General features: G+C 51.9%; 1 protein-coding gene across 1 annotated transcript in view; it reads left to right on the top strand.

The window, feature by feature from the left end:
* Window positions 1-10,870, top strand: part of ADRBK2 (adrenergic, beta, receptor kinase 2) — an 84,357-nt gene that overhangs the window by 52,734 nt on the left and 20,753 nt on the right. Inside the window, exons 10-12 of the mRNA XM_015426417.1 lie at window positions 820-919; window positions 6,008-6,086; window positions 9,625-9,755. Of these exons, the coding sequence (XP_015281903.1) occupies window positions 820-919; window positions 6,008-6,086; window positions 9,625-9,755 (310 nt within the window). The remainder of the gene's footprint in view (window positions 1-819; window positions 920-6,007; window positions 6,087-9,624; window positions 9,756-10,870) is intronic.

The following is a 10,870-nucleotide window of genomic DNA, read 5'->3' as shown; positions in this document are numbered from 1 at the left end:
CCCGGCTCTAGCTCTGCTCCACAGCCTTGGAAGGCTCCCGTGTCTCTTCTCCCCGCCAAGAGGGATGCGCTTCCGTGGCAGATACACGGGCCCTGCTCATTGTCTCAGTGAGGTTAACAAACCTGCCCTGGGGCCAGGAGCCCTCCGGGCCACCTTCCGGTCTCAGTGGCACTTGTGTGCTCGTGGCCCTTCCTTGCTTTTCGCCTGCTGCGCTCACTTCTAGTGGGCGACCGTCCTCAGTGCTGGCGTGGCGCGTTTCGTGGTCCTTCACGTTCAGTGCCGCTGTCAGTGGAGCTGTGTCTGATGAGCCCTCGGGGGGGGGGAGCGGGGGCTGCAAGAGGTGCCTCAGGCCCCCCCTCCCAAGCCCGTGACTGAAGTCAGAGCTGAACCCGCCCCCCCCTTGTCTCACCGCCACTGCCGCAGTGCTCGCATGCCGGCCTGTGCCCCGTCTCTGGAGGACTGGCCTCTCCTTTCATCTCTGGGGCACCGTGCAGACCATGAGAGCTCTGGAGGCCTGGCCTCTGCGGCTCCGTAGGGCCCTCGCGGCAGGTGGCCAGGGGGCGTCCTGCACCTTTCATCCCAGGAGAGGTCAGGTGACCCGAGGAGCCAGTAGAGTTCCATCTGGCCCGGCTGGTCACTCTGAGCCATTTGTTGCCTGTCACGGGCTGAACCGGGGTCGACTTTGGGAGCCCTGGCTGGACCTCCAGGGAGCCGCCCGCTTCCTAGCCTGCAGCCCTCAGATGCAACGGTGCAAATTTGGGGTGGGTTTGCGGGGAACCTCTACGAAACCCGCTTCCTCAGTCAACCCATTTTTCCCAGGTATGCGATGAAGTGCTTAGATAAGAAGAGGATAAAGATGAAGCAAGGAGAAACGCTGGCCTTGAATGAAAGGATCATGCTCTCCCTCGTCAGTACTGGCGTGAGTATTCCGTGGCTTCCCCCGCACCCCGGTGGACACAGTTCTCCTGTTTTGCTTTTGGCTTGTGAACTGGTAAAATTTGAAACAAGCAGGGACCTCCCGCCTCAGGGTGAGGGATGCCGGCGACGCCTCGCTGTGGTTGTGTGAATGCTCTCCTGTGTGGCGGATGGCAGTTGAAAGAGCCAGAAATAATTGCGGAGCACAGCTGACATTTTGCACACATCCCTTGTCGGGTATTCACGTAACAGGTTATCATTCAAGAGAAGTTGACATTTTGACTTGTTACTCAAATAACTTTTAAGAGGAAGCCAAGTTAGAAGGAATTTTCCGCGAGGTAGCTCATCCAGGGGGCATTCGACAATTATGTGCTCAATCGTGTCCAGGGAGTTAAGACCACAGGGGCACAGCCGCTCTTGTCTTGGGATTTGATGGTCTCTGCCGTAGAGTGTTCTAGAGGGAAATGCGTTAACCCTGGCCAGAAGAAAAGCTCTGCGATGAAGAGGGATGTCGAGATTGTAAAAATATCGGGGGATCTTGCCTAAATGGTTGGAAAGGCCGAGCATGGCAGGTGAACAGATATGCGGTTGGGTATGGTGTAACTTTGGCAGATCAATATCTAAGAGTCATTGTTTGATTAGTTTAAAAATATGAGGTTCATTGGTTAGGGCTAGGTCTTCAAGAGGAACACCAAGTTGACTTAATTTGGATATAATTATGGAAGCCCAGGAGGAATTATGCAGTTCTTTTTGCAAAAACGATAAAAGTGAACCCGGCTCAGCTCTAAAGTGGATCCTGAGCCAGTAGCGTGTCGTTGAGATCCAGGCCTTGGTCTCAATCAAATTTTGGCCAACTTCAGAGCAGATTGTAAGGTAAGGCATGCATATGGGGACACCCATTATTTGTCTAAGAAAGAGTCGATCCCTGAGATCACTAATGATGTTGCCAAGTTTTTTACAGAAGTTCTCAGGATACAAAATTTTAGATAGTACTATTTTGATTGTACTAAATTTATATGGAATTTTAGATTTAATTTGACGGTACAATGTTTTATATACCTTCTGATGATATGCCAATAAAGATCTATGAATGAATGAATTCGAGCGTGTCCAGAAGAGGGCAACCAGGATGGTGAGAGGGTTGGAATCCAAGTCTTACGAGGAAAGGCTGGGAGAGTTGGGTCTGTTTAGCCTGGGAAAGAGAAGGCTTAGAGGGGACATGATTGCAGTCTTCAGGTATTTGAAGGGCCGTCATGTAGAAGATGGAGCAGATCTATTCTCTCTTGCTCTAATGGGTGGAAATGACAAGGGACTCGATACCGGCTAAATATCAGGAGAAACTTCCTAACTGTCAGAGTGGTTGAGCAGTGGGACAGACTGCCTCGGGAGGTGGTGGATGCTCCTTCGCTGGATGTTTCCAAGCGGAGGCTGGACGACCATCTTTCGGGTATGTTGTAGGGCTGTCTTTCGGCTGTGCTCCTGCAGACTGCAGGGGGTTGGACTAGATGACCTGCAAGGTCCCTTCCAACTTCTAACATTCTATGATTCTATGAATGAATGAATGAAACAGGTTATCCCAAAGTGTTCATCCCAGCCCAGCCTACCTTGGAGTGTGGTTGCGGAGGCAGGATGAAGGCAGTGGCCCCTTGAGTCTATAGAGAGAGCTTTACATTACTCTGCTTTGTTGCTGGTGGTTTGTCTAATTATATTTATGGCTCACCCCCCCCCCCAGCTGCTTTGGGTCTCCAGCAGGGAGAGAAGCAGAAGATAGACATTTAAATTTTTTTAAAATGAAGCCTGTAGCAATGTGTGGAATTGTATTCTATGTTTATATACATGAATGAGGTTGTATTCAATTCATTGTTTCGTTATAAGGCTGAAGCCAGCCGGGCTTCGCAAGCATTTCAGCTCTGGATTTCAGCGCCTCTCTGCTGTGTGTGTGTGTGTGTGTGTGTCTGTTGCAGTTAACACTCATGATGAAGCGTTTTCAGCCCACTACAGATATTCTCCTGTAATCTCTGGAGTCTGCCTGAAAGCCGGTGTTGTTCATGAACAAGGTGTGATTTCTAAGCACAAGCTTAGCCGCCTGGCTGGAGGAGGCCTCAGTAGCAGCCGTTGTTGCTCAGAGCCCCGGTGAGAACTGCTCTGGGAGCGATGGCTGCCGAGGGACGGAGTTCTCTGGGCTGCTCCTGGCAGCTTCCTTGCCTGTGCTGAGGGCCCCCTCCCCCACGTGACAAAGTGGGACCGGTATGTTGAGAGTGTGTGTGTCCCCCCCCCCTTGGCCCAACGTGTCCACCTGGGCAGATTAGGGGGGAGGCGGTGAAGTGGCGGGGGTCTCCAGAGCAGCCTCCTGACGTAAAGCCGAAAGCCGCTCTCATTTCCATGGAGACGTGGGATGTTGGCGTGAAGGTGCCTTTGTGCTCCCGAAGACGGTCCCCGTTCCCGTTCTGCAGAGACGTGCTCCTGCCGGGATGCAGAGGGAACATGAAGGGGCTTTTGGCTTCCGAGGAGGCAAGGGGGGCCAGGGCCAGTGAGACCGCTCCCGCTGGCAGCCTGAGAACCGGGCTTTTGCTCCGTTTGGGTTTGACCTGCAAAGCCCGGCTTCCCAAGCTATTTCCGCCCTGGGTTTCCTGGCCGGCCTTTACAGACCCTCCACAAAATAAGGATTTCCAGGTCCCCTCTGTGAGAGAAGTGATTTGCCGTAGTAGAGGACGAGATTATACGTGGGGTGGGAAGCTCCTCTTGTGCTCAGGGGTCTCGGGGGGGGGGCAATGGGTGAGCAGCCTCGCTTGCCCTGGATATTCCAGCTGCTCTGCAGGGGTGTCTCAAGAGGTGTGGCTGCTTTGGGGGAAGCAAGGGCCGTGTCAGAGTTGGGAGCGAGAGGTCTGTAAATCTACAAGAGATTCTCGATCCTCCGAAGATGATACCTTCTAGGGTGGGGTGGGGATGAAGCCCTGTTGTTGTCAACATGTACGAGCCCCCCTGCCCCTCGCCTGGAGGAGTTCTGTGCCCAAGGGGGGGGGGTGCCAACCCAGCCAGGCCAGATCCCCAGCTTGTCTGCCAGCGGGTAGAGGAACACCGGGGGTGGGTGGGTGCCTTTTCTTTAGATTTCCATCCTCTTGCTGGGGTTCATCATCTCTGCCTGCGCTAGAGATGTAAAATTTCCGGAAATTTTGAAGCTCGGAAAAAAACCCAGGGTTTTTTACAGTTTTTTTCCGGAGGGAAACGGAAATTTCCGGAAAAATTGAAAAAATGCTGCATTAGCACTTTTTTTTTCTTTTCCAGATTGAAAGTCATTCTGTTACTTTAGGAACATAAAATATGACTATGGACATTTTTACTTGGCATGAAATTATCACAACTAGCATATTAAAAATATGGTGTATCCAAACAATTATTACAAACAGAATACCCAACCACATGAAAACACAAAACTGAAACCTTTTTCTTTTCTTGTGACAATAGCACCTCCTAAAGGAAGAAATGCATCTTGTTCTTGCATTGGAGAGTTCAGTTTGTAACCTAGGACTTGCTTGTCCTCAGTGCACAGAAATTAGATCCATCTGATACCATACGTATTTTTTAGAAATGATTTGGAAAATATTTGAACACCTTGTCTTAAAATATTTTATTCATCATGTTAAAATAAAACGTTCCATAATCAATTTTTTTCTTTTCTTTTTTTCAATTTTTCCAATTTTTCAGAACAAAACAAAAAAGGCTTCAGGGAAAAAAAGTTTCCCCCCCAATTTTTTCCGTTTCCCCCCCGTTTCTTCCCCAGGCCTTCACATCTCTAGCCTGCACCTGGCTTTATCCTTACAATCTTCTTGGGAGGGGTGTCAGTTAGACTGGAAAGTGGTATTTTTTGTGTCCCACGCCTTCCTGGCAAATAAATAAATTATATTATTATTTATTTATCTATCAAACTTTAACCCTGCCTTCCCAGCCATGGCCGGCTCAGGGCGGCTTACAGACAACTAAAAACAACAATAAATAATACGGTGTTCATAAAACTATAAAACAATTACAACATTAAAAGGTGCTAACCAATAATCATCCAGGTGTCATTAAACAGATGGCAATTTAGCGTCACATTTAGGATGGTGTTCAAACTTCAGTGCCTTTCTGGTGGTCCCAGGTCTCATATTGTGGGGCTGGCTCAGGCTGCTTTGAAAATCCCAGGGGGCAGGATCCCCCCCCCCGCAGCTCCTAGTCGAAGGCCTGGCAGAACAGCTCCATCTTGCAGGCCCTGTGGAATGGGAGGCAGGGTAGGGGGCTGAGCCTGCCTGTCTCCCCTCCGAGCGCCTCACAGCGCTTTCCAGATGCCCGGGCTGGGAGAGAGCCGGCGTTTCACCCATCCTAACGACGGCCGGCCGGGCCGGGGTTGGAGTCTGGCTGTCTCGGCTGCTTGTTCTGTCCAGTTCCAGCACTGTGAGGACCTCCGGGGCTCTGCCTCTCTTCCCCTGTGGATCTGGCTCCCAGACGGGCGTCATGAAGCCTCCCGGTTGCCCGCAGAGAGGCAAAGGCGGGAGTGGCTAGTGGGCAAGTGCCAGAACGGGGACCTCTGCCTCCTCTTCATGGAATCACTTGTTGAGTAGGGGTGAATTTGGGGCAGTCAGGGGCAATGCTCCCTCTAAGCCGTGGAACCTTGTGAGCAAAAATTCTGCTATGTGAGCTACTGGCACTAAAGTTGTGAGCAAGCAATTTGGCCACTGCATCAATTAGTTTGCTCTGGAGCCGTCCCTTCCTGGGCTAAGGCAAAAATCTGTGAGCCGGAGGCTAAAAAACTGTGAGCTAGCTCACACGAACTCAGCTTAGAGGGGACACTGGTCAGGAGGTGTGCTACCTGGGCTTGGGGGTGACAGGTGAACTGCACAAGAGCCTTCACAGGCAAAGGAGGAATCCTGACCTGTGTGCCTCATTTATTCTGCCAAGTGGAACCCACGAGGTGTTTCTGGTTTTGCAATCAGATGGGCAGCTGTGTCTGTTATAGGGATGGCCTTGGGGAGTGTGTGTGTGGGGGGGGCTTGGGCAGCTGCTTCTGAATGCTGTGTGGAGAGAACTCTTTTCCTTTGTCTCCCCCCCCCTCCAGGACTGTCCTTTTATCGTGTGCATGACTTACGCTTTCCACACCCCCGACAAGCTGTGCTTCATTCTGGACTTGATGAATGGTAAGAGAGGATTTGGGAAGGGGGGTGGGTGGGACTGCAAAAAGGACTGCATGCCCCCCCCCTTTCAAAGAGGTTATGCTGGAAAATACGTAGGCTGGAGCCAACTTTGCCCCCCCCCGTGGGAGCCGTGGGGTCTTTTGTGGAGTCTGGGACAGTTTATGGGGAGGGAGGAGCCGGGGAGGAAGAAAGGAACTCCCCCCCCACTTTGAAAGAAAGTGTGAGGAACTCAGGTGATGCAAATGAAGGGAGGGAGCCAGGGTGAGGCTCGTAGCTGGTTTTTCGTTTTGAGGTGAACTGCCGGGCTGGCAGGGCAGAAGGTGCCACTCCTCCGACTGGCAAGGGTGGGGAGTAGGGGGTGCGCCAAAAAAAAAAAAAGCCGGTATTTTTCAGCTTCAGGTAAATCAGACCCAAAAAATATGGGTAAATGCCAAATTTCCCCAGTAAAATACCAGTAAGGTATTCGGATTGGGGCTATATTCGGTGTTCTCAAATATATTCGGGTCCGATTTACACCAACAGAGGGAAAGGAGGCATGTTAAAATGCCTTCTTTGCCTCTTGTAGCCCATAGAGATTTCCCTGTCAATTTCACTCCCCACCCCTCAGCTGGGAGTGAAATTGACTAGGAGAAGCCTTGGCCCTCTGCTTTTTTTCTCCAGCTGACAGATTGTAGCTGGAAGGGCAGGCAGGGAATCTAGGCATGTTTAAAATGCCTTTCTTTCCCTCAGCTTATGTGATATTCAGGTTATGTGATACTTTTTTGGTTTGGCTATAAGCCAAATGCACACCCTTAGGGCAGGCTGGGGAGATGAGGGCAGGCATGTTTACAATGCCTCTTACTTCCCCACTTCCCCATGCTTCTCTGCAAAAGTGGAGAGGCTCAAGGAAGGAAAAGGGGCAGGCATGCGAACATGCCTGAGTTCCCTGCCCGATCTTCTCCAGGTGCCCCGCATGTTTAAAATGCCTTTCTTTCCCTCCCCCACATCGGGGAGGGAAAGAAAGGCATTTAAACCCAACAGCTGACTGACGGCTCAGGGTGTTAGGTTTTTCGGTATACCAAAATGAACCCGAAAAAAAGCCGGATAATTACAGCTTTTTGGGGTTCAGCTGTACCAGTAGCTGAATACAGATCTCTGATCTGTATTCAGCTTATGTGATATCCGAAAACTACCAACAAGGTATTTTTCGGGTATTTTTTCGGTTCGGCTATATCTGAATGCACACCCCTAGTGGGGAACCAGGCTCTGATAATTGGTCCCAGGCTTGGCCAATGGCAGGAGCTGATGCTGCCTGGAGAGGTGCTGAAGCCTGAGCATGCTCGCTCCCGGGCAAGATCCTGGCCTCACGCCACAAGATTTCGGATTCAGCCCCCAAAGCGGAAGATGTGCCTGGTGGCTGGTGGATTTTTGGCTGGCGTGGGTGTGCTGCCTTTGGATCTGAGCCGTCTGCAGAGCCGACTGCCTGTGGTTATTCAGCGGCTGTGATCTAATTGCTCGTTCTAGCATTGCGGGACAATTAGCTGGCGCTGTCTTTTTTTTTAACTAATTAAAACAACACAGCATAGACTTCTGGCTCTGCAGCATCTGGGGAACCTTGAAAGGCCAGACTGGGGCTCAGGGTGGTTTTTAAGAGGGGGTGTGGGGATTCAGCGCCCCAGATGGCTCCCAGACAAAGCGGCCGCAGGATGAATCCTGCGGGGCTGCCCACGTTTAGACTGTTGAGGAGACTCGGGCCTACCCTTCCTCCGTTTAGCAGAGTGCCTGGGTCAGCTCGCAATTGTATAACCGTATTGCAACAAAATAAGTTAATACGTGGTCGAAGGCTGTCACAGCCAGAGTTCATTAGCTGTTGTAGAATTTCTGGGTTGTGTGGCCATGGTCTTAGCATTGTAGGACTTGACGTTTTGCTGGTAGCTGTGACTGTAACCCTAACCCTGTGACTGGTATCCTCAGATACCACAGAAAGAGGGAGTACTCTCTGTGTCAAGGTAAGAAGAAAGGTAATTTACATCTACTCAGGAAGGTGGGGTAGGGCTGAGTCATTCTCTTGCAGGAGTTCCCCAGTCTGTGAACATGCTAATGGAGGAGCTTTCCTGAGGAGCTTTCCTCCTCAGGAAACAGGAAACCTCCTCAGGAAACAATCCATGTACAAAAGAACCTCCTCAGGAAAGCTCCTCCATTAGCATGTTCACAGCCTGGGGAACTCCTACAAGAGAATGACTCAGCCCTACCCCACCTTCCTGAGTAGATGTAAATTACCTGCCTACCATTTTTTTTCTTCTCACCTTGACACAGAGAGTACTCCGTCTTTCTGTGTCATCCCTCTGAGGATGCCCGTCACAGCTACTGGTGAAACGTCAGGTCCTACAATGCCAAGACTCTGGCCACACAACCCGGAAAATCTGCAACAGATAAAAGAAGTTAAACCATCCTGTAAATTAAATGTCAGAAGGCAGTGCAAGAAAAATCAAAGTAGCAGCAAATGCAGAGTAGCAGGTCGCCGACCGTCAAAAGCCGTCCGAAATGAGCAAGTGTGGAAAAGGAGCCAAATGAGCTTCCGGTGGCCCCTGAGCCAGGGGCCTGCCTTCCTCCCGTCAGGGAACGTCGCTTCACAGAGCAGATCTTGATTCCCAGGAGGTCCACATGGGTCAAGGGGGAGTGGTCTGTCAGCGCTGTGGAAAGGAGTCTGGCCGCAGAACTTAGGGTTCCGTGTTTGAGTAGCCAGCCAGTTTTTGTAAGGCCTCGGCTCTTGCTCTGTTGAGCAAAAGACCTAGGAAGCAGCGGAGGTAATGTGGTGACTCCCCTCAACTTCCCTCGGCAGCCGGAGGCCAGCTGGCCTCTCTCTGTCTCAGCAACAGAGAGACGATCGTGCTGCCCTGCCTTCTAGGGCTAAGATAATGCAGACAAAAAAGAAGAGGTTGGATTTATACCCTGCCCTTCACTCGATTTATACCCCGCCCTTCACTCGGAGTCTCGGAGTGGCTGACAAACTCCTTTCCCTTCCCCTCCCCACAACAGGACACCCTGTGAGGCAGGTGGGGCTGAGAGAGCTCTGACAGGAACTGCTCTTTCAAGGACAGCTCTGAGAGAACTGTGGCTTGCCCAAGGTCATCCAGCAGCTGCACGCGGAGGAGGCGTGGGGAATCAAACCCCGGTTCTCCCAGATTAGTGTCCGCGCACTTAACCACGACACCAAACCAAAGTCCATTGAATGCATAATTGTTACCATTGCTGTTGTCTAGAGCGGGGGGGGGGGATGCAGTAAGCCGCATGGCTGAACGATCTGTTGGGGCGCTGGGGACGGGGGGCAGGAGGGAAGTTGATGTGTGTACTCCGGAAGGATCGTTCTCCTCTTCTGGCTCTTGAGCACGTGAAGAGTCAAACTGTTGGCCCATGCAGCCTCCTGGGGGAGGCAGTCCCGGGACTCCCTTTGCTGCTGCTGGCTAGGGGGCTTCTTCCCTGGGGACTGACTCCCCCAGGAGGGACTTCCTGCGGGCAAAGGGCACGTGCTGAGCTCTGGCCTCTCCCTCTTTGCTCCTAGGGGGTGATCTTCACTACCACCTCTCCCAGCACGGGGTGTTTTCGGAGAAGGAGATGCGTTTTTACGCCACTGAGATCATCCTCGGCCTGGAGCACATGCACCACCGCTTTGTGGTCTACAGAGACTTGAAGGTACCGCTGGCGGCTGGTCGGAGCAGGCTGCCTCCAGGGTGCCGTGGGCAGCCACGGACGAGATCCTGACTGGGCCGTGGAAGGGGGTGGAGGTGTTGCACGTGTGCTGCTCCCAGTCTGAGCGGGCCAAGAAGACTGACTTGTGGTGCAGAATGTGATGGAATGGGCTAAGCCAGTGATGGCGAACCTTTTAGAGACCGAGTGCCCAAACTACAACCCCAAACCCACTTATTTATCGCAAAGTGCCAACACAGCAATTTAACCTGAATACTGAGGTTTTACTTTAGAAAAAACAACTCATACATTAACTTAAGATGATCCAAACAAAGTAAGGAAAGCAATCCCATATGCTTTCATTGACTTGAAATTATTTGGCAGAGAATTCGACACTTTAATGATGGTCTAGGCCTGGCTGGGGCGATGGCACGCGTGCCCACAGAGAGGGCTCTGAGTGCCACCTCGGGCACCCGTGCCATAGGTTCACCACCACTGGGCTAAGCCTTTCCCTCTGCCTTCTGGCTGGTCCCCAGGAGGTTGGAACCCCCCTGCGGACATCCCATGCCCCCCTTCACTCCGGGGTGCGTGCGTGTGTGTGCGAGTGGTGCACGTGCCAGAAACAAACCACTCTCCACCAGCTGCCACCACCAACCCTGAGAGAGTCTCCTGCTAAATTGAGTCACACTCTGTAGCTGCATTGCTGCTTAGTGGCTGCACCTGCCCACTTTACATAACAACATCAGAGACGCCCATGCTGGATCAGGCCAGTGGCCCATTGAGTCCAACACTCTCCGTCACACAGTAGCCAGAAATACCAGGTGCTATCAGGAGGTCCAGCAGTGGGGACAGGACACCAGGAGCCCTCCCACTGTTGCCCCCCCCCAAGCACCAAGAATACAGAGCATCACCTGCCCCAGACCGAGAGTTCCTATCTAGACCTTGTGGCTGATAGCCACTGATGGACCTCTGCTCCATAGAAGAACATAAGAGAAGCCAATGTTGCATCAGGCCAATGGCCCATCCAGTCCAACACTCTGCGTCACACAGTGGCCAGAAATACCAGGTGCCATCAGGAGGTCCAGCAGTGGGGACAGGACACTAGAAGCCCTCCCACTGTT

This window comes from Gekko japonicus, unplaced genomic scaffold (genome assembly GCF_001447785.1).
Source record: "Gekko japonicus isolate JY-2015 unplaced genomic scaffold, Gekko_japonicus_V1.1 scaffold856, whole genome shotgun sequence".
In the NCBI taxonomy this organism is placed as follows: domain Eukaryota; kingdom Metazoa; phylum Chordata; class Lepidosauria; order Squamata; family Gekkonidae; genus Gekko; species Gekko japonicus.
This window is presented reverse-complemented; position numbering and strand designations above follow the sequence as displayed.